This window comes from Drosophila persimilis, unplaced genomic scaffold, assembly GCF_003286085.1.
Source record: "Drosophila persimilis strain 14011-0111.01,24,50 unplaced genomic scaffold, DperRS2 tig00000676-arrow-arrow-pilon, whole genome shotgun sequence".
Classification (NCBI taxonomy): domain Eukaryota; kingdom Metazoa; phylum Arthropoda; class Insecta; order Diptera; family Drosophilidae; genus Drosophila; species Drosophila persimilis.
In genome coordinates this window covers 538,687-562,662 of record NW_020825332.1, presented here as the reverse complement: position 1 = coordinate 562,662, position 23,976 = coordinate 538,687, and the positions used below count along the sequence as shown (strand labels likewise).

At 47.0% G+C, this 23,976-nt stretch overlaps 1 protein-coding gene across 1 annotated transcript; it reads left to right on the top strand.

Annotated features, from left to right (window-relative positions):
• The first annotated feature begins 18,865 nt into the window (after positions 1-18,865).
• Positions 18,866-23,682, top strand: LOC6599867. Its single transcript, XM_026991574.1, has 4 exons — positions 18,866-18,877; positions 22,203-22,576; positions 22,641-23,041; positions 23,351-23,682. The coding sequence occupies exons 2-4, from the start codon at positions 22,221-22,223 to the stop codon at positions 23,680-23,682; spliced, it is 1,089 nt and encodes a 362-aa protein (XP_026847375.1). The 5' UTR covers positions 18,866-18,877; positions 22,203-22,220.
• Positions 23,683-23,976: the final 294 nt, after the last annotated feature.

Sequence of the window (23,976 nt, the reverse complement as noted above, 5' to 3'; positions counted from 1 at the left end):
CTCAAATGTTTACATTCCCCCCCCCCCCCCCCCCCCCCCCCCCCATCCACCTCTGACCTTCTGGAGTGCCCAATCCCACTCACAATGTTTCCCATCGAAACAAAATCGAACAAAAAGTTTTTATTTTGTTTATAGAAAACTTGCAGCAAGGCCCAGGAGGCCTCCAATATGAGGCCTAAACTGTAATTAGCCAAAAGAATTGTTTCTCCATATAAGAATATGTGTGCGTGTGTGTGCGTGCGTGCCCGAAAGCATTCATTAGGGCGGACCAAAACAAAAAAAAAAGCGAATGCGTGCAAAGGTCAGGCCGTAAATTTAATGATTGTTAAGAAAACCGAGAGAGAGAGAGGGGAAGACAGGAAGGGCAAGGGGGTGGTGCGGGGTGGTGGCACCCTACCAATTCCATTTTTCAATGGCTTTTCTCCGTGGCAACACGAAAGACAATCAAACAATCAACAAGTTGATGGCCTTTTGTGTTGGGGCCAAATGCAAAAGCTCTGATGGCAATTGGATACCGTACCCGAATGGCCTCCCCCTCCCCCACCCCCTCCCCCCGTCTCGCATTCCACCCGGTTGCAAGTCTCATTACGAAATGTCGCCAAGATTTTGCGGCTTTAATAGACGCCGATAAAACGTAATGAGAAAAAGTAGCGACGGCGACGGCGACGGCAGCGACGGCAGCTTCCAACTGCAGTTTATTATTTTTCCTATTTTTCTTTTCTTTATTTATTTTTCTTTATGATTGTCACTTGATATTGTCGCTTGTTCGATGTTTTGTGGCCTGTTGCCTGCCTGCTGCCTGTTGCCTGCTGCCTGCTGCTTGTGGTGGCCTCTTGGCCACACTTGAATGGTCTCCGGCTCTGCCTCTCGCTCTGTCGCATAATTTGAATTTTTCTAACGCAGCTGCCGCTTGCTTTCGGAAGCTTTCCCCCGACTGTTGCAGCTAGGGGTGTAGGAGTCGTGTTGCCGTGCAGCGTGCACCATGCACCATGCACCATGCACCATCCTCCCAGAGAGGAGAGTTCATTGCATTGGCTTTTCACTTTCAATTGTGGTATGGAAAACCAAAGGAAAACCAAAGGAAAACAACAACAACAACAACAGACCGCAGTCGAAGTTCGCGTAGCGTGTTGACAGCTGCTGCCTGCCTGCCTCTTGTTGTGGCATGTTGCAGGCGTGAATAGAAGTCAAATTACGATGACCTTAAGCGGGGGTGCAGGAGAAGGAGGAGGAGGCGGAGGATTATCCAATGTCTCCTCTGTGAAAATGCAGTAATCGATGGGGAATCGATGAACTCCAACGAGTCCCTGCTCCCCATCTCTGGCTTAGCCTTGGCCTGGCGTCTCCCCCCCGCCTCCCCCCACTCTTATATCATAATTTGCGGCCTCCATTTACCCTGAAGATTGTCGTATCAGCCAAAATGCCACAGAAATGTCTTCATTTAAAGGAATTATAAGACCATGACCGAACCACTTTCGGGTAGTACTTGTATTAGCCATTTGCCAGTCTGTCAGTCTATCTGCCAGTCTGTTGGCTAATGCTTGTCGTTTAGGGCTAATTGAAGGGTAATTTTCCCGAATAATAAGGTGGAACGCCACCAGAATAAACGACAGAATTGGGTTATTCCTGAAATGCACTTTTCCGGCTTTATGCAAATTTTCTACACAGAAATGTACTTCCTTTGCCGCAGATGGAAAACACTTTGTTAGAAATCCCCCGGGCCCGTAGAGGCATCATCATCGTAGCCATCATTTCTACAATTTATGGATGGACTCTGCCGAGAGAGAGAGAGAGAGCAGTCCCGTCCGTCCGTCCATCCGTCCGTCCGTTCCATCTGCTCGTCAATCGTCCGCAGGGTGGGGGCCACTGAGTGTTGCCCCCAGGTTGCATTACGCAAAAATCCAACGAGAAATCCAAAATAAAACGAATGAAATATGGCAGAAACGAAGGGAGAATTTTGTAGACGGAAAGCAGAGACGAGAAATACACTGCCTCGGCCAGAAGGTGGTTCCAGGGGGGGGGAGGAACAGATCTCTTAGAGTAGATCCTTGGATGGGGAGATCCTGAGTAAAGGATCCAAGCAGATGGTAGAATGAGAACTGCAGCTCCTTAATCCCGGGCTAAAAGTGGATGGATGCGGGCCAAAGGAAAGTGCCAGAGAGTGTGGAAAATGAATGTTTCTGTTGATTTGCATCTGCACTTGTGGCTCCCCGAACGCATGGGGCGCTGGTTGCCCCTGCCGCCCCGCAGGACAGCTCCCACACGTAAATAAATCCCCAAAAGACACAGAGAGAGAGAGAGAGAGGGAGAGGGAGAGAGGTGGCGGAGCGGAGGTGGAGAAGAGTGTGATATTTATTTATAGCCAAGTTGTGCGGAAAAAGAAGCTAAAAGAAAGATAAATGCGCCAAGAAATGGGTTAACTTTGCTGCCTGGCGAATGTTTTATTCATACTTTATTCATATGTTATTCAGAGCTCCCCCCCCCCCCCCCCTGGTCCCCCTCCCCCCAAGCAGATGCAATGAATGAAATGTGCACTTTTGCAGTGCAATCTCGAATCAAATGCCAAATAAAACGAAAAGAGAATCATAATCATAATAATAATCTCTCTCCTCTCTCTTTCTCTCTCCCTCCTCTCTTTTCCCCCCTCCCCTCTGACAACAATTTTCTAACGATTGAATAACCGTAAGACCGTAATTTCTAAGATATTTTAAGAGGAGCTTCGTGTCTGTGTCTGCGTCTGTGGCATCATTCGTTGTTTTTGGCCACATTCCACTGTGTCTCTTGGCTCTTGGCTCTGGCTCTGGCTCTGACTCTTTACTTGGCCAAGACTCAAATCAGCGGCGACTAACAACGTGAATGATTGACTGACTGACAGAGTGGCTGATTGACTGATTGACTGACTCGTCGTTGAACGTTGCCCGTTGCAGAGCATTTTGCATTTTGGTCTGATCGTGAAATCGTCTGGCCTCTCATTAGGCTGCATTTTCCCAAGCCGGAAACTATTTGGCCATAATATTTGGTCATCTTAACCATCTTTCCCCCTCTGTTTCTCTCTCTCTCTCTCTGTCGCTGATTGACACATTGATATACTTTGTGTCCACTGGAGGAGGGGCTGCCCCCCTCGTTTGGTTTTCCACTTTTATTTGCGTTTAGGCCATCATTTAAATGCCTCTTGGCCAACAAACGGCGACCAGGAGGCTGGGCAAAGTGGTTTGCTCATACAATTAGCTTTTGGCCATTGAAAGATGTGGCTTGCCCCCCCTTCCCCGTCCCCGTCCCTGCTGTCTGCTGCCTGCCTCCCCCTTTGATGGATTGTTGGCGATGGCCATAAAACGGTTTTGGAAATTTGTGGAAACTCTGGCGGAGGTGCAGATTTTTGTATTTAAATCGTTTAAACATCCATTCCCTGTTCAAACAAATTTTCCATAATTTTCCTGCATTTTCGCACTTCGCTGGAAGCCATAAAAATTAATTTGTTTAAATTTTGGGAAAACATTTAATCGGCTTGTTGTTGTTTATTCGAAGGAAAAGGAAACGACAGGGCAGGGGTACAGGAGGGCAGGAGGGCAGATCCACGTGCAAATCGTTCTACAGTGGTGGCCCAGAATTAAGGTGCAGGCTGGGCAAAACTGAGGGGAATGGCAGTACCTTTCCGTGACAGTGCTGGACAGCCATAGAGGGCGTGGTGGGGGGGGGGGGAGTACACACTGCTGTCCGCAATAAGGTGTGCGCCTAACGAAAGGAACTGGGGGAAAAGGGGGCACACTGCAGTCCGAAATAAGGTGCATGCTTAACAAAAGGGCGCAAATGATTACACTGGTGGCAGAAATAAAGTGCACACTGTCCGAATATCGATGGCGCACCTGTAGAATCGTTGGGGCATTCTTGGGCCACACTGCTGTCTAAAATAAAGTGCACGCTTAACAGAAGGGATGCCCGTCGTATTACCGATCCAAAATAGGGTTTAGATTGATTACACTGGTGGCAGAAATAAAGTGTCCAGTGTCTGAAAAGTGGTGCCCCCCACCTGTAGAATCGTTGGTGAATTCTTGGGCCACACTGCTGTCCGAAATAAAAGGACAGCAGGGTCTAAGCGTGAGTCTGCCAGACCGTGAATAGTGGGGAGAGGGGGGGACAAGTTCTCTACTGCTTCCCCCCGTCCCTCCCTCCTCCTCCTACAGCCACTCTTTCTGTGTGCATTTTCGGTTGGGGGAGGGGAGTGGGCAGAGACGGGGGCGGGGGCGGGGGGCGTTCATCAAGTGTAAAACAATAACAACGAAAACGAGAAGCAGAAGCACAAAGCAACAACAACAAAACGATCAGCAGAGCAGCAAATTTCGAAAAAGGCGGAATTGCGCCGATAACAGAATAGCAACAACAACAACAACAAAGACACAAAACAATAGCAAAAACAACAACAAAAACAACAACAAAAACAACAACAAAAAACAAGGTAAACCGAAATTAAAGTAAAACATCGTCGAAAAAACAAAGGTAGAGCAGGAGGGGGGGGGGGGGGGGGGGGGGGGAGAGGAGTGGGGAGAAGAGCCACCGAAAAGCCGCAGTGAACGCGTTTCGCTGCGTTTGCTCCGCGGCGTTCCCCTTCAGCGGCCACCCCCAGCGGCAGCGGCAGAGGCAGCGACAGAAGCAGCGACAGCGACAGCGAATGCTGAGCGTTGCGCATGCGTACCTGTTGCCTCGCTCTCTCTCTCTCTCTCTCCCTCTCTCTCTGTTGTACTCTCCTTCCGCCGCTTGTCAACGAAATAAAAAGGGAGTTTACGAAGCTTCAAGCTGGCGGAAATAATAAATTCTAGACTCGACAACAGCAACAACAACAACAACAACAACAACAATAAATGTAAGGAAGAAGCGACAGACGAGGGTCGAGGCGGGCGGTAGATACTCTTTCCCCCACCGAAGCTTTCCACTGGCAGGTTCTGCTTTGTTCCCATGAAATAAACCATTATACACTGGAAAAAAAGGGTGTCCCCCCGCCCCACACTACAATCCCCCATTACACATGCCGAAAAGCGGGAATACCCTATGCTGCCTTCCCTCTTTTTCTTTTTGGTTTTCGCTCACATAACGCTTTTTCGTTTCTTTATAAAAAATGGCTTATATTTTATCTAGATTTTATTTCACTCTCTGGTTTTGCTCGTCTCTGCGTCTTGGAATGTCTCTGAAGCGTAACAACTACAAAAATTAACAGCGTTTAGGCCAACAGCAGAGGCCTTCCCCCATCCCCCCCCACAAAGAGGGGTGAGGGGCGGGGGGGCGAAAGGGTTGAGAGCGTGTGAAATGCGAACAAGATTCTAAAGAAGTTTAATGGGAAAACAAATTTAAGGGGAAATGCTCCTCGTTTTTCCTCGCCGAGCAAATACGAAGGCTTAAAAATCGTTCAGTTTTCAGTTTTCAGTTTTGCAGTTTGTGGAGCAGCTGAAAAATGGAAAACGGAAAGCCAGCCAACAATTAGGGTCAACAGAAGAGCTTATAAAGGTCAAGGGACAATGGGTGGGAGGATGAGAAATGACGGAAGGAAAGGGGAGATTTCGATGCTACAGCCATACACAAATGACAGAACGAAAGAGGAAGAGAAAGAGGGAGAGGGAGAGGGGAAGAGAGACAGAGAGAGAGAAAGAAATAATGATAGCCCCGGGATATCTAGAGGGGCTGCTGGATGGATGCTGGGGCTGTGGCTGTGGCTGTGGCTCAAATCAGAATACGGCCAAAACAATGCGAAAGGCAAAACAATGAGGCAGCAGCAGAATAGACCACGGGAAGGTTGTGTGCCCCACAATGCATGGACCCCCTCCCCTCCCCGCACCCCAACAGACCATTAATGAAAATGGCCAACAGAGCAGCAGCCCCCCCCTCCCCCCAGCCAAAGAAAATGCACAGGAAAAACAGACGAAGAAGCAGAGATGGCGAGAGATGGAGATGGAGATGGAGAGACCTGCCCGCATTGTTTTCATTTGCTTCGTTTTCGCATGCTTAATTATGGCCATTGACATGCAACGTGTTGCACTAGTCTCGTCACTAGAGCCTGCAACACAGGGAGATACGTAGAGGGGGCAGCTGTATCTGTGAGATGCACAAACTAATAAGCAAAACTTGGCGGCGGATGTACGAATGTGCCACCACTCTAGGCCCTATTCTCGTATCAAATTAATCATTCCGTATCGCATTTCGCCAGCTCCAACAGCAGCAGCAGCCCCAGCGGGGGGGTGGGAGCGGGCAGTGGGGAGTGTGGAGTGGGGCACGTAACGGAGCAGTTATTTCGTACATTTATAGCTCGTATTTCCCCCAGTACAGCACTTGGCTGCATGGAATTTATGGTATGCCTCTGCGACGAGTATCTTTTTTGGCTGCGACATAAATTACACACAATTTGCATTTGCAGAGACACAGAGAGAGAGAGAGATGCCGAGAGAGAGAGAGAGAGATGCCGAGAGAGAGCTCTTTAAATTTAGTTTATTTTGCCGCTCTGTCCCTTTCTGTGGCACACATAAATCAGCTGCCACCATGCCCCATGCACAATATTTTAATTGCCGCCTGCTGGGGCTTCTGCTTCTACTCTAAATGTATCTGTATCTGTGGCTGTAGCTGTAGCTGTATCTGCTGCTGAAAAGTATCTCAAGAATTGAGTTGCAAAACAACAACAAGTGTGTGTTCGTGTATCCGTGTATCCGTGTATCCGTGTCTCTAGTGCTCTTTTAGTGCAAACTTTCACTCGGATTCTTGCGTGGAAATGTTATAGTTCTACCACCAGAGAGAGAGACAGAGACAGAGAGAGGAGGAGGAATTTCTGGAATGTGGGAATGAGAATAGAAAAAACCAGATACACGTTGGAAGCGGTATTTAGTCGGAATTTACAGATACAGTATCTGTATCCATTTGTGAATGGTGGGAGGAGCCATCTCTGCCCTAATTGGCGCACAATCCTCCGCCTCCTCCTCCGCCTCCCTCCCACAATCATCGGTGCAATCATCTGCACTTCCTGCCCCAAAAAAAAAAACTTGCATCAATATTCTCGCCTGGTGCTGCCTTTTGGCCAGAAGTTAAAGCGCTAATGAGCCGCAGATTCGTTCGGCGCATTAAAAAGTAAATTGAAAAATATTATAATTAACAAACAACATTCTCGACTCCACCCGCCACCCTCCCTGTCCGCTGTCCCCTCTCTGGATTACCATTTTCCCCCATGTCCGAATGTCTGCGTGGAGAGGCAATTAAACGGAGAGGCAATTAGCCAATTAGCCAATGGGTCATCAGGCGACAGGCCCCACAAGAGACCCAAAAGCTGGCCAAGAGCGAGCGGCAGCAGCGGCGGCAGCGGCAGCAACAACTTCCGTTAGAATCAAAAACATTTTTCAGTTTTTTCCCCCCAGTTCCCCCCTCCTCCCTCCTCGCTGTTGCTGCAGCGAGCGGCGTGCAAATTGCTGTCCCAATTTTTCAAGCATAAAAAAAAAACAAAAAAAAATAAAAAGCGTCTCGTGGAGCAACAGAGACAGGGCTATGAAGTTGGACACGGTTAGAGCAGGATAGACGGAGTTATTTGGACACGGCTAGAGGGGGACAGAGCGAGACAGACAGACGGTGGGGGGGGGGGGGGGGGTCGCAATGGAATCGCTTAAAGAAAAACACTTTAAAGATATTTACAATATTTTGCAATCTACGAAAAAAAAAAGCGAAAATCCAAGCGAAACGACACATAAAAAAGAATTATTATGCAACTTTATTGTTGCTGTTGTTTTTCTGCTTTTTCTTCTTTTTTTTTTATGCATAATATTTCTTGGTTTTATTTTTTTTGGTTGGACAATCATCACGCGGCGGTTCGGGGCGAGATTAAGGGAGTGCTTCGGTTCGGATCGGATCGGGTTATATAAAAGGTGTGTGCGATATATAGACGGATAGAGATCCTATTAGATGGTGGCGGGGGGTGGCTTTCGGGGGTTTGTGCAACTTGAGATTTGGATCTGGGCGTTGATTACTTTTTGTCAGCGAAAAACTTAATTGCATGAAATTATGGGAGTTTTTAAGGTTAAGTGGAGATATCTTTGGGTATTTCGTAGATGCGTATCTTTGAGGGGCTTCCTAATGCTTTTTCCTTTTATTCCTTAACTATACGTTGATTTAGTATTTTTAGTATTTTTTTTAGTATAATTAAGTATTTTTTAGAATTTTCTTAGGATAATTTAGAATTTTTTAGTATTATTTTAGTATCATCTAGTATCTTTTAGTGCTATTGAATATTATTAGTGGTCTTAGTCTAATCTAGTATCTTTTCAGTGGAGCTTAGTATTAGTTTAGCATCATTTAGTATTATTTTAGTACCATTTAGAATTTTTTTTTAGTATCATTTTGTTTTTATTAGTTGTTTTTTTATAATTTAGTATTTTTTGTAGCATAATCACGATTTTTTTTATCATCACTTAGAATTTTTGTATGATCTCCTAAATGATCATTTATTTTATTTTAGTATTATTTTAGCATCATTTCGAATTTTTTAGTATTTTTTAGTATTTTTTTTAGTATTTTGTAGTATCATATATTACTTTTGTTGGCATCGTTTAGTAATATTAGTATTTTTTGGTAGTATCCCATATTTCTTCAGTATTTTTCAGTGGTATCAAGTAATATTTTCAATGAAAACATGAAGACCCCCTCGTATTTGGATCTCCTCTTCTAAGGAAATCTATTTTAATGGCTTTTCATATGTGAAAATCCCCACTCGATCTTCCTCCCACAACACTCGTTAACGCCATATATCATAGGATCCATCCATCTGTTCCACTCCGTTGGGGCTTTCGTCTGGTTTAAATCGCTTTTCTCACCTTTTGTCCGTCTCCGAATGAACTTTGATTTGATTTGCGATTCAGTGCATTGAACCCCCTGCGAATCGCTGAAACGCCGAAGCGCTGCCCAAAAAAAGACTTAATTCTGGCCAAAATAGAGACCATATAAATGCCATATACAATACGTAATGGAATCGCTTGAGATCCGCTCCCAGCAGATCGCGTGTTTAGATAAATCATGTCTCTCTCTCTTTCACTCTTTCACTCTCCTCCGTCTCCGATCTGCGATCTACGTGAACTGAAACTTTAAGTCGAAAAATTGTTGAAAATTATGCAAAGAAATATCATAAAAATAAAATTAATTCGCCAACATTTGGTGGAGAACGAGTGTGGCTCCTCCGGCACCCCCCTCCCCTCCAGATTTTTGTGTGAGTGGCCTTGAAGCAAATGTCATGCCGGTAGAAGGAAAAGGAATGGACTACCATTCAGAAGTCCTTCGCAGTCCTTCGGGGGCTCCACAGCCAGAGGAAGAGAGAGAGAGAGAGAAAGAAGTTTGCTCTCCAATTAAATTGCATTTTCAGGTGCATTGAACAACCGGTGAGTGGGGGCTGGGGGCCGGGGCGGGGGTAGCTCCTGTGGCAGCCACGAAAATTAATGTTGCCCCATCGCATCGCATCGCATCGCCCTCTCCCGCCACTGAATTATGAGGCAGCCAGCCACAAGCGGCGCATAAATAAAATCATTCCCAAACCGAAATCGAAGCACAAGAACGAAAGATCGAAGCAAATGATACCCTAACTTTTGGCAGAGATTCAAATGGGACCTATAGGAATTTGTAAACGGTTGAAGGAATACCCCCTGCAGGTACCGCATGGAGTACCATATAGGGTGCCACATTGCCCCCTTCTTCTTCGCCTTGCCTTGACTGAAATCACGATACCCTGCCTTGACCAAAAACAACAAGAATCGTGCCTGAAATCTTGGCAGAGTCGATGGAGGAGCTGGAGTTGGGGCACAGTGCACTCATCTGGTATGCAGAGGCCGTCCCTCGAACACCCTCCTGGCTGCCCAGCCCTGGCAGAACTGAGCAGAGCAGAGCAGAGCAGCGGTAAAATAACTGCTGCAGCACGAGCACGAGCACGAGTGTCGGGGAACGTCGAACATGGAACCTATTTGTAGTTATCAGAGAATTAAAAAGAACGTGCCACCAGGCGGGCACTGGATTTACTGCGAAGGAAGGTGGGTGAGGGGTAGGGTTCAGGGGGGAGGGGGAAACGGTCGTGCCAATGCCCATAACTGTGAATAATTCCCTGCCGCTTGTAGGCCGCTGAGTGAATTATTCAATTGATGAGCCGACGAGCAGCCGAACAGCAGACGCCACAAAATAAAAGCAGGAGGCGTACAAGGTGGGTAGCAGGGCGGTAGCAGGGGGGTAGCAGGAGAGGCGGAGGATAACAGAGTTAATGTAAGCGTTAGCGAGGCAGGAAGCAGAGCAGAGCAGGCGAGATTCAGATCATTTTAAAGCGGTTTACAGTGGCAGGAAGCAGCGCAGAGCAGAGCTTGAATGTTAAAGGCGGATGTTAACAGAGAGCTTTAAAGCAGAGAATCAGATCATGTCTATTAACAGTGCTTCCAGAGGCAGGGAGCAGAGCAGATGGCGCAGATGTTAAACTAACAGAAATCTGTCCAAAGGCTCATCGGTTAATGTTAACTATTAACATTTCTGTTAAAGGGGCTTACAGAGCGCGGAAGCAGTGCAAATACCAGAAATCTGTCAAGCAGCGATTTAGAGAGCCAAAGGGCGATCAATTGTGGGGGGGATAGCCCTCTCCCTACCGATTCAAAGATCTCCGTCTAACTGTTGCGCTCAAGGTGCGAAAACAATCTCTTTTGGCCATTAAATATATGCACATTGCATGCGAAAGTCTTTTGGCCATAAAAGCAGAGGCTCTAGCGTGGCTCAAAGCACTTGACGCTGACGCAATAATCCACAGAGTGGAGAGACGACGGAGAACTCCAATAAGGAAGAGAAGTGCAATTACCCTGCCACTCCCCCTTCCCACCCCCCTTCGCCGGGGCGACAAAACGTGGCCTTTGTTCTGTTCTGTGAGTTCTGGCCAGGCCCAAAACCATTCCCATTCCCCCCCACCCATCCGTCCATCCATCCATCCGCTTGCTCGTTCGTACACAATTTTCCAGTTCCGCTCTTTGCGCACTTTTCCGCCTTTCGTCTTTCTGTCGCTTTGCATTTCCGTTCTCTGCCATTGAAGAGATCCCCAACTCCACGAACCCCTCCCCTTCCTACCCCTTCCTCTTGTTGCAACGCTGGTCATTGAAGGCCAATGGCTTATGGGAACAGAACAGGTCTACAGGTAACACCAGGGGATCTACAGAAGGGGGGGGGTCTCCAGGAGGTCAGAGGTCACAGGTTAGAGGAGAACGATCAAATGGCAGGTCGTTGAGCGCTGAATCGTTTTCACGCCTCAATCAAGTGATGAAAATTGAATTCCCATTCCGTTGGCCCCAAAAAGCGTCTCGAATCCGGCCAAAAGCCACTTGAAAGCATTCAGCCGAAAGTTGGCCAAAAAGCGTATCTGTGGCAGTCATTCAGGCTGTGAGTCTCTCGTGTCTGTCCGTCAGGGATCCCAACCACGAGGCAGGGGCAAGAATTCAATTGCTGTGTTCCCCGCTCCCCCGCTCCCCCCCGCTCTTTGGGGCATTCAGCGTTTCTAATCGAATCGAAGGCGTATTCCAATCCATTTGCGTGATTTGCAAGAAACGTTCTCCCTCTCTCTCTGTCTCTGTCTCTGTCTCCCTCTATCGCGAAACGAACGCTCAAGTGTCCGCCCCAGGGAGCGTGGCAAATTCTGCTGGAAATGTTCCTGTAAGATACTTTCTGCGCCCCAAGGGGCACTCATTGAATATAGAGAGCGGCACAAAATGTATCTATAGATCCAAAAAATAGCCAAAGATACATATATTCAAAATAAAACCAAAAATCTATTGAAGTTCAACGAAAAGAAAGATTTATAGATACAGATGTAGATCTAGGGATATATAGCTAGAAAGCTATATAAAATAATCCTTAATCGGAATAGATTTCCAAATATTTCCTTGAAGCAAACAAATTTCTACCTTTTGCTGCTCCCCAAATGGCTCCAAAGGCCAAACAATTGAAATATATTGTGCGTAGAGGGGCACCGCAAACAATGGAGGGCGTGGCAGCACACAGGCACACAGAGGGGTGAGAGGGGGGGGGGGGGGGGGGGACTACAGACAATGAGGAAGTGTAACAATGAGGGCCTAAAGGGCCACGTTTCAGGCCCCATTAGAGGTCCATTTGGAATTCATTTAACCCGAAGGCCTCCCCCTCTCTCCCTCTCCCCCTCTCTGTCCCTCTTCAGTTCCCCCGCTCGAATGGCTTAAACCCGAAATCAGTTTACACAACAAACAAAACAAGAGCCCAGCCACAGGTCTCCGCCTCTGGCGTTGTTTGTGGCTCCACTGGCGGCTGCAATTGTCGTTAGTGGGTGGGGGCGGGGGGAGGGCAGGGGAGGAAGAAACACCCATGATTGGGGTCTCAAATGAATCCTTTCAATACTCGAATGAATATTCAGCTGGGAATGGGATTCACCGAGTCCATTCGGTGGCACCTGCATCGGTAGCCCAATGTACCGCCCATAGCCGCACATTGCCACCTTGCCACCTTGCCACACATTTGCCGGGCCCCGAACCGCTGCCCCTTGAAGGTCAAATATGTTGACAGATATCCATCCACGTCCACGTCTCCATCTTCAACTCCAACTCCAATCATTGGCAACAATTTAATGGCGTGGCGTGGCATGGCGTGGCTTTTGCTTTTGCTTTTCGTATCGAAAAGAGTTCCACTTGAGGGAACACGAGGCAAATAGCGACACAAACGACACAAGCGACACGCAACATTCAAATGTGGTGGAGGGAGAGGCAGAGAGGAAATTAACCCAATTTCCGTGCCACAGAGAGACACAAACGAAGGCGATTCCTTGGCCAAAAGCCATTGGCCAGAGAGCCCCCAAAGCCGTAAGCCCGTAAGCCTTTAAGCCATAATAATAAACAGCAATCAGGCATCCAGGCAACAGATCTTTGGGGCAGCGCGAAAAAAAAAAACAAAACAAAGCACAAATTCGATAAAAATTTTGTCATTGTTTGGGGGGGAGAAGTGGGTAAGGAGGCTGAAGTGTGAGAAAGTCGTGCCAAATGCAGATCTGCCGAATGACGCCCCCCTCCTCCCCCTGAGGATGATGGAGCGAATTCCATACCACATCGGAGTACTTTCCAGGGGGGGCGGGGGGTGGGCCACAGCCACAGCAAAGCGCCACAAATTGTTGAACAAATCAATGCAATTTGTAGCCTGAATAAAGGAATGAATGAACGAATGAATGAGTGAATGAATGAATGAGCCCTCCTCTGCGCTCTTTTCATTACAGTTTTCATCTCATTATAAATGGGCATAAGACATATTTTCATGCTTATTTTATGCACCCCCCCCCCCCCCCCCCCAGACCCTCCCCCCATGCCCCCATGGGCATGTTTTTTTGTGGCCAAAATGCGATGCGATTGTGGCCAACAGAATGAATGGAATGGAGTATCCAATGGCCAGGAGACCTTCCATCGAATTAGTGGCGGTGGAGCCCTTGGGGCGGGGGGAGCGAAACGGGCAGGGAGGGAGTGCCGCCTGCCCCCCTCCACCCCCTATAGGGGACCGCCAGCGAATGGCGGACAAATGTGCTGATCGTTGGGCAAAAAATGTTGAAAATCTGTAATGAGAATGCGATGGATGGATTCGGCCAGCGATGCATGAAATGCTATTTGCCCCAGCAACCCATGACCCGCCCCCGCCCCCCCCACACACACAGATGCTCCCCCTTCCCCCCGATGATGCACTGACTCTCTTGCTGGCGCACAAAACAATTTAAATATCAAACAAGGGACAGAACAACAGACAGGCAGACCTCGTGGAAGGTGGGTAGGGAGGGAGGGGGGGAGATGGGTAGATGCCAGAGGCCTGGGAACCCGCCATTCCATCCCTCTCTCTGCCACATGTGGCGACCCTTTTTAGCACACTTGTTGCATCCGCTGCCTGTTTGTGCCCCCCTCCCCCGCCCCCTCGTACGCCCCTCTTTGGCTGGAAATTACTGGAGCATGCAACTGTTTGTTGCTCGTTGCTGTTGCTGTTTTCTGCTGATTTGAAATGCAGATTCCTGCATCGCATCTTGTGGCTTTATTTCATTTTATTTAAATATAAATAGCCCTCATTTGAGGACAGGGGAGGGGCGGAGGGGTGGGGAGGGGTAGGGCTTCTCTGTGACCTGCTGCTGTGTCCCGCCTACAGTGCGTTTCAAAAGTGTAACTGGAGGAGCGAGAGAATGTTAGATATTTCGAAGTCAAGGGAGAAAAGCTCTCCTACGAGTAGCAAGGAGGCTGTCCCAGATACAAAGATACATGGGACATACACTCGACAGATGTACAGACAGACAGATACTGCAGGGGTAAAAGATACTATTTGTTCCTTTCTATCTGTTCTTCAATCAATCGGAGAATATTTTGCTATGCACCTGCAGATACAGATACAGATACAGATACATTGTACCCGATATCGATGTGAATCTTTGGGATTGTATCGATTGGAACGTAATCCAGGGATTGAATAAACTGCGATCACTTTTGACTTTTGGAAAACAGCAAGGAGACATTCCCATTGCCATTGGCTTTTCTCTGGCTTCGAAGATACAGATACAGATACAGATACAGATACAGATATCTGGCAATGCAAATGGAAATGCTGGCAATTGTCAGTTAATTTTGTTGGCAGCCGAAGCCGAAGCCTCGAAGGCAAACCCTCGACGTCTTTTTCCCAGGCCAAAAGCAGAAAATTCTCAACTGAAATCAGGTCGTACTGCTCTCTCTCTCTCTCTCTCTCTCACAGTCTCTCCCTCTCTCTGTCTCTCCTTATCGCTTGTTTGTCTGCGAATTTGCATTAGATTTGTTTCAGGTCTTGGAACCAGAACTACACCCACTCCAGGGGGGGGTCGGAGGAATGCGGGGGGAGGGGGGAAATGCAAATTAGTTTTGAGCCAAGAATCTCGCGGGGGAGCACTCATACACGTGCGAGTGAGTGTGCCACGAGTGTATCTGTATCTGTATCTGTATCTGCTGCTGCACATGTATCTGCATCTGCATCTGCCTCTGCATCTAATTATGCATTAAAAAAGTGTTTGGGAAATGGTTTTCTGATTGCACAGAAAAGGCCAAAGAGGCAGAGTGGAAGGTGGCATGGCCCCCCCTGCCCCCTTGCCCCATTATCTTTGATGAACTAATTTTCGTGGCAGGCTTCCCCTTCCCCTCTCCACCCCTCCCCTCCCATCCCCAATTAAAACTAAAACAGAAAATTCATTAAAAATAAACGATAATTGGATGATTCGGTTCCTTTCCTTCTTTCTTCCCATCTGCTGGGAATACTTGGAGCAGGAGGGGGACGGGGGGGGGTGAAGGAGATTCCCTGGGAATATTCTCATATGCAAAATTATGAAAGAGAATGCAAGGAAAATGGAGAGAACGGGGGGGAGGGGATTGGGGATTCACTCAAGAATGAATGAAAGAATGAATGAAACGGTTTTCCAACCAAAAAAGGTGTCAAGTGGAACGGTGGGAAGGGGGGATTTTCTTTGGGAACGGAACTGCTTTTCAGCTTCTGAAAGAACTTTTGGGATCTTCCACCTTTGCAGAGGCAGCGGTGGAGGTGGAGGCTTCTTTTGGGCTGTAAATTCGATTCATTTTAAACTCGCAGTCCATGAATTGCAGATTTTTATTATTACAGTCGAACTTCCATATAAGGGATTCTATTTCAAGGGCACCATCAAATAAATTATAAAACAAAATGTTAAAGAATAAATAATAAAAAAATAACAAATAAATAATACAAAATAGAAATGAATAAACAATAATTCATAGTTAAAAATAATAAATAAATAAATAATACATGAAGAATAAATAAGTAATAAATAAATATACATATAATAAAAATAAAAAATGAATAAATATAAAAATAAATACTAAGTAAAATAAATAATTAATAAATAATAAGTAAAATAAATAGTTAATAAACAGTTAATAAACAATAAATAAATAATTAATAAATATTAAATAAATAATAAATAAATAATAAATAGATAATAAATAAATAATAAATAAATAAATAATAAATAATAAATAAATAATAAATAAATAATAAATAAATAATAAATAAACAATAAATAAATAATTAATAAATATTAAATAAATAATAAATAAATATTAAATAAATAAATAATAAATAAATATTAAAATAAAAAATTAATAAATAATAGATCCAAACTTTGGCTATCCAATAATCTCGATAGCTTTCCATCGTACAAAAACTGATGAATACCCCAATTTTCACCGCTTTCTGCAGCCTCCAGCCAGCTCCCTCCCTCCCTCCCCCCCAACCATCCCTGTCCATCCCCCCCTCCACCTCTGTATAAAATGCTGTTCACATAGTTGTCTCTCTATAACTCGTATAAATCCAACAAATCCAATAAATCAAAACCAAACCAAACCAATCCTAAAACAAAAAACAGAAGACGAAAAAAAAAACATTAATTAACAAGCGTAAAATTGTACCAAAATTGGAATTGGAACCGACCACAAATTTGGTTGCACCACAAAAGCAGGCAGGCAGGCAGGCAGAGAGGCAGAGGCGGAGAGTGGGAGTGGGCAGGGGGCTGGTGGCAGGGGCGGGAAGGGGAGGGTATCTGCTGCAGTGGCTGCGAGTGGGCGTGACAGCTGTAAAAAGCCGCAAATGATAATTTTACAGTGCGGCAAAACATTAAACAATTGCAACAACAACAACAACCATTAGGAAAAAAATGAAACAACAAAAATTTCCAATCAAATTTGATGAAAATTCATAATTTTGTTTTTCGGTCATTTGTCTTTTTTTTTTGGGTTTTTTTTCTGGCTACTGGAGGGGCCATGTGGGCGTGTGCGAGGGCGTGGAAAATGGGCTAAGAGTCTCAGAGAGAGAGAAAGAGAGAGAGAGAGCAAGAGAGATGTTACATCATGGCCCAAAAAAAAAAGAGTAATAGAGGTCGAAATTGCAATTGTTTTTCGGACAGTAATTGTTTTTTTTTTTGTTTCTTTTGCTTCGGTTAACATTTTGTTGTTTTCTTCGGTAAAGCCCACACATGTGCCACACTACTTTTTACCCTGTAAATAGGAGAGAGAAGGGTGAGGGTGTGCAATCATTGCATGAAGGGTACTCTGAAGTATCTTTCATCTGTTGATGGAACATGGAGTGCCGCGGAATGCCCAATCCCGATACCCGATGCTCAAAAAGAGTATTGGGGTATATTCGATTTGTGGGGACTGTGGCTGCGTGCAATGCCCAGATGGAAGCGTTTCCGACCCCATAAAGTATATAAATTCTTGATCAGCATCGATGGCCGAGCCGATAGAGTCATGTCTGTCTGTCCGTCTGTCCAGATCCGTCCGTTCCAGAAGGAACAAATCTATTTTAAGTGGCTCTTCGTCGTGCAATGTGTGCGCCCTCTGGCGGAGGGGAGCCACACTGAGTGAGTAGTGACTTATAACGTTCCCTTCGTTTTTTTTAAATACATATATATATTTTTTTTTGTATATTATTTTATTTTATTTTTGTTGTATTTAATTTTTTTTTTTTTATTTAATTTTCTTTTTGTTTTTTGTATTTTATTTTGTTTTTATTTTTGTATTTCTGTATTTGTTATTTCTTTTGTACTTAATTTTTTAAATATTTTTTTGTTGTTTTTATTTATATGTTTTTATTATTTATTTATATTTTTTTTTATTATTTATTTATATTTTTGTTGTATTATTTATTTATATTTTTATTGTATTATTTATTTATATTTGTTTTTATTTTATTCTATTTTTTTTGTTGTTTTGTATTTAATTTTAAAAATATAGTTTTTTAATAATTTTTCTGGTTGCTTGCGTTGCACTCTAGGGTATCCCACAGGTCTTTACCCCTGAATCGTTGCCACCTGCGGCACTCTTTTTTTTCCCCCTCTTTTTCGGTGGGGTTTTCTTATGCGAGCTGTGGGTCAAAGTCTTTGAAAAAATGATGTTGTAAAAAAAAAGAAAAAGTAAACCGCGACGACGGGACGGGACGGCCACTAAAAAAGATACGACGATACGAAAATAAAAGCCAAGTTATATGAAAATATGGACAGGGGACAGGGGACATGGGACATGGACTTAAACGAGTTCTGCTCTCCCTCCACACCCCTCCCCCTCCCCCTCCCCATCTCTCTCCCCCTCTCTCTCCGTCTCTCCCTCGAGTGGAAAATGTTAAGTATACCAGAAATTTATTTATTTTATGTACAAAAACTAAAGCAAAAATAAAAACAAATTTCATAAAGCCAACAGAGGGGGTGAGGGGGGAGGGGGGAACACACGGGGGAATTGTAAAAATAATTTTCTCTAATTAATTGTACAACATTTGTTTAGAGGGGAGGGAGGGGTCTTAGGGGGGTCTAGAGGCGGGGCGGGGGGTGTGGGGGGAAATGATTTATTTGTGGGGCTCTGAAGTTGCTTTTTCCGCTTTTGGGGGAAACATACCTCCGGCATGGAAAAGCGTCGAGTGGAAAAAAAAAATGCGGTGCCACCGGCGGACCTCCACCGCCGAGTGGTTGTCCAACACTTGGACAGCATTTTTCACATTGCTTTTGTTTTAACGCGCATTTCTTATGCATTATTGAACGACGATGGCCATAAACAATATTTTATGTATTTATTTGTGACAACATTTGCAGGATTCCAACAGCCACAGCCACAGCCACATCATGACGATGAGAGCTGCCGCACCCAGCTGCCACCAGAGCCAGAGCCAGAGCCAGAGCTACCACAACCAATATGACTTGCAACAGCCACTGCCACAGGCACAGGCACAGCCACAGCCGCAGCAGCCACTGCCGCAGCAGCCACTAAATGTCGAGGCTGTCATATTGCAGAATCAGGTGGATACATTGCATTGGCAATTGAAACAGGTGAGTGGAGCCACACAGCAAACGAATGAACGAATGAACGAACGAATGAGTGAGTGAGTGTGAGTGAGTGTGAATGAGTGCCATTCGAATGGGCATTCGATTTCTTGGTCCCCGGAATAAAACAACAAAAGACTCAAGACACGAACGTGACTTGTGGATACATATCTTGTCCCCCCCCACCCCAACCGGCACCCCCCTGCACCCAGCCAGGCTCGACTTCTGTTCTCCATGGATCAACCTGTTTACCCCCCACACCGCCCTCCCCTCTATATCTCTTTTTATTTAAATAGTTCTCACGCTTAATTTACAAGTGGAATGGAAATGGAAATGTGTGGCATGAGATGTGTGGCATGAGATGTGTCCGAGTGTGTGTGTGTCTGTGTGTCTGTCTGTGTGTGTGGTGTAGAATGATTCCCATTCCCATTCCGGTTTCGAGGCTTGTTATGGCATTTCCTTTCCATTCCATCTGCTGTTCCTCTCTGCTGCCACTTCTATGATGTTCTTCCGTCTGTTGGGGCATCCCCCCCCCCAACCTCCCCACCCCTTGCGATGGCAATTAGGCGACGCGTCGCGGCGGCAAAATTCCGCCTTTGGACGCTGCTTAATTATAGACGAGACTCTGGCGGTGTGGCCCCCCCACCATCGACTTCTTCTAGATTGCTTTCGGCTTTGTTCATCATTTCATTGTCTTTTGTGGCCATTTCCTGGCATTCATCTTACACTTCCTTCAACAAAAGCAAACAAAGGCTTTGTTAATGGATCTGCAGGAGGAGCGAAAGAGGAAACTCCTTCGATTTGGGGTTACTCTTGGGCGAAACCTCTGTGATTTGATCGGCTCTCAAGAGCCCACAAATGATGGGGAAATGCATAATTATAGAACAGAAAGTAGCCCCCTCCATGGATATGGATCAAGTCGGGATTCCTTGGAACTCCAATCGGAGATCGAGAGTCGGAGATTCCATTGAGACTCGAGGCTTGAGACTCGATTGATTTGGCATACTAGGGCTACAAGGAGATGCCTCATTTGTGGATCTTTCATGGAAAAATGTGCTAGATGGAAGGGAAATGGAATTGTATGAAAATTTAAGTATTTTCTAAAGTATTTGCTAGAATATATGGTAGCATAAGGTATTGATGGGGAGGAGACGGTGGAACCTCTGTTCGGAGGTGTCCACATTGTGCCGCAGGGAGATGGCACCACCACCCAGGAAAGGGCTCCCAGCAAGCCTGGCAGCCGCCTCTACCCAATCATATCCACAAAGATATATGTGCCATGCAGAGAACGAAAGAAAACTGAAGACGACGACGGCGACGGCGATGGCGATGGCGATGGCATGACCCCAATCTCTGATTGGAATCAGTCGTGCCCCGGCCGAAACGGGTAACAGAAAACCGAAGAGTCACCTTCAGTGTCACTTTCCACCGGCAGTCCCCCCCTCCCCACTCGACGGACCCCAGCGCTTTTCTAACCCACTTTTTGTGGAGGCCTTAAGCCGTTCTGTGGTCTCATTTGTACGGCACTTTGAACCGGCGGACTGGAGACCAATGGATGACCTTCAGCGTGCAGCACGTGCGGCGTGCAACACTTTCAATTCCACGCATACGAGACCCCAGCGGATGTCCAGATACAGCCAGAGATACAAAGATACAACAGATACAAAAGATACAACAGACACCGGAGATGCAAGAGCGAAAATATTTACGCTTTCGTTTCGATTTAATGCGCTTTAAATGAGCCCCACAGCCCCACAGCCCCATGCCGCAGCCCCTTGCCCCCCCACGATTGAAGGTGACGCCTCTCTGGCTTGATGGAAAGCCGATGGAAAAGTGCAAACAAAAACAGAATGAAAATATGAAATATATTCCGTTTCTTGATGATGGAAAAGCGCAAAAGTGGGTTAGAAGTGGGTGGACCCCCGATTGATTGATTGATTGATTGATCGATTGATTGACCGGCTGGCTGGCTGGCTGGCTGGAGAGGAAAACAAATTTTGAATGTAATTTATGCCGAGCGAAAGGAAGCCAAGAAGCCAGATTTAGAGCTGGTTTTGGCCGCCTAAAAGGTGGCCTAATGGAGGTGCCACAGCTCCATGCCCCAGCCAGGAAGTGCGTTGCAGGGGATGGGGGAAGGGGGATCTGCTGCTGCCAGACAGAGCGTAAACCCAATCGGAGGGGGCGGCCGGAGTCCGAGAGCTGCGAAAGTATCTTCTATTTCAGCTCCAATTGTTCGATGAGTGTTTTTTTTTTTTTTTTTTTTTGTAAGCCAAAAACCATTAAAAGCCATAACAAAATCACTCGAAATCACTCGACAAAGCGCCAGCGAATTTCCACACATAATTTTCAAATAAATCTCAGACACACACGAAACGCGAAACGAAACGAAACGAAACGCGAGACTCGGCGAAACAATTCGCGAAATTCGCAAAAGGAAAAACCAAAAACCCAAAAGCCAAAACCCAGACACGCATCGAGGAAAACTCTGTAAACGGAAAACGTCCAATGCAAGGAAAATTAGCAACAATTTCCAAACTGCAGCCGGAGTGCAAGGCAGTGGCTGTGGCAGCGACTCCCATCGTGGCGGTGTGTCTGTGGCAGCCACTTACATAATCAGTGGCAGAGCCAAGAGACCAGCAACATTTTTGGCATCGTGTGAAGTCATGAAGCCCCCCTCCCCCCTGGCTTTTGGTGGTTTTTGGCCAATTTTCAAATGGTCTTTCGGTGGTGGGCGTGTGCCAGGTGGATTGGATTGGATGGCAATCTTAACGCCTATTTGAGGTCTCTGCCAATTTGGCAAACGACAGACGGGCGATGGCGATGGCGACACGAATGGCAGTCGATAATTAGACTTAAATTTGGCCCAAGAAGCGACGACACATTCCAGCGAGATGCTGCCCCACAGACCCACACACACACACACACACACACGCACAGAGAGCGGCAGAAAGAAAGGCCAGAAAGAGAGCCAGCCGATAGATAACAAATCAAGTGAAAGTTGCTGGTGCCACAGAAAAATCATGGAAGCATTAACAATTAACATAAATAATAAATTAAAGTCATTGTCATTGTCGATGATCGGCTGGTCGAACGCTGGTCGTCGTCGATGGTTGTCAAGGCAGTGACGTGACTCCCCCCCCGACCCCCCAACCCCCCCATGAACTGGCCGAACCTGAAAGAACGATAAAGATGGAGAGAGAGAAAGCAGCAGTAGAACGCACATCCTGCCCCCATTTCCCCCCCACCACCACCCACTTTCCTGCCACCTATATATGTAGTATCCATTCTGATCCTCAAAGAGCCTCTCCTTTCCTTTCTCCCCTTTTGACAGACCGAAACCAACTGCGAGATGTATCGCGCCGTCATGGAGGAGGTGGCACGCTTCTTCGAGCGCTACCAGCAGCAGCTGCATCTGCAGCAGACCCACCGCCACGGGGAGCAGATCGCACGCTCCAAGAGCCTGCACCATGTCCACGGAGTGGGAGTGGGCGTGGGCGTGGGCGGTGGCTCCTCGCTGCAGGGCGACCAGCGTGGCGATGCCCTGCTCCTGCACGATGAGGACCATGGAGCGTCTGCCTCGTATCTGCGGGCCCGGAGCAGCACCAATCTGATGCTCAACAAGTCGATGCACGCGATGAACGAGGAGCACAACTACGAGCCGATCGCCCCAGCCGGCAGCTACAATGCCTTCAAGGATTTCACATGGTAAGTGGATGCCCCCAACCCCCAACCATCTGTATCCGTCTCTGACTCTCTTGTTGACGCTCAGGCGACGCTCCCCGAAGAAAAGTGGAGGCTGCAAGGCCCGCCTGTCCGGCCCAGAGGCAGCCGAGGAGAAGCTCAACCAGGAGGCCTTCCGCCTGGCGCGCACCATCAGGAATCTGCTGCACACGTCCGAGCAGCAGCCGGATCTCACGCAGCCGCGCCACTCGCTGGCCTCCGTCTACTCGCTGCCCGGCAGCGGCAACGGAAACGCCAACGGAAACGGACACGGAAACGGACACGGAAACCACATGCCGCATCTCCATCGGCTGTGCAAGGCGAAGACCAGCTCCGTGATGACGCTCCTCCAGACGCCGCCGCGACACAACTCGACGAGCATCATGAATGCCAGCCTCTCGATGGAGGTGCCCTCGCCCTGCCCCTCGGCCTCGACAGGCGGCGGCTCTGGTAAATCCCATGCGGAGATGCTCTTCCTGCGGGCCAACACCATGCGGGACTCGCGCCTCTCGCTGCGCAGCTCCACCGACAGCTCTGTGCATTCCACCATCTCCTCGACGGCCTCCTCCGCCTCCTCGAAGATCGAAACGGACGAGGACACCAACAACAACAACAGCCAGACGAACAACAGCAACAACAACAACAACTTGACCACCACCACCACCGTCGGGAACAGCGGCAGCAACAGCAGCAGCACAGCCGCAGCCGCAGTCGCAGCCATGAGCCACAAGAAACAACAACAGCAGCCCACCAATGGAGGGGGAGGGGGAGGCGGATCGAGCAGCACAGAGGATGAGAGTGGATTCAGTTCCATCAGCTCCTTCCACGACGTGGGCCTGCCCCTGAGCTCCACCCTGATTGCAGGAGGAGGGGGAATCAATCACCAGAGTCGTCCTTCTGTCACCGCCACAGACAGCCGCAACTCGACGCTCAAGTCGGGGGCCCTGAATGTGCTGGGGGTGCCCGTGCCCCACCCGAATCCGCAGCAGAGCAATCCGCAGCCCTCGAAGACGACGTACAGGAATGCAGGCCGCTATCAGCGCTTCTCCACTCTGTCCAACGAGGATGCAGCCGCTGTGCTGTGGGTCTGAAATGCCCTCCATATCATTACTATTCTAGATCCTAAATTCTGTAGTTTGTAGTGTTTTTTTTTTTTTTGTATTTTTTGTATTTTGTATTCGCCAGACGATGAATCTGCAATGACCACACCCACACCATACACTTGGAGGAGAGGAGAGGAGAGAAGATGAGAGAAAAAGGAAGGAACAATCGCATTTTTATGTTAACATTTCGTGTAAATTTCATTTGAATTAAGTTTGACACTATTTATAAAATAAAATGTATAATTTATATAACTTTAGCTACGAAATTCCGAATTTCGAGTA

What these genes read in the sequence shown, in the direction of transcription:
- LOC6599867 (XM_026991574.1), top strand. Translation starts at nt 22,221, where the DNA reads ATGTATCGCGCCGTCATGGAGGAGGTGGCACGCTTCTTCGAGCGCTAC. An exon ending in GCCTTCAAGGATTTCACATG is followed by an intron (nt 22,577 to 22,640) that starts GTAAGTGGATGC and finishes GTTGACGCTCAG; the next exon opens with GCGACGCTCCCCGAAGAAAA. An exon ending in CTCGACAGGCGGCGGCTCTG is followed by an intron (nt 23,042 to 23,350) that starts GTAAATCCCATG and finishes CCACCAATGGAG; the next exon opens with GGGGAGGGGGAGGCGGATCG.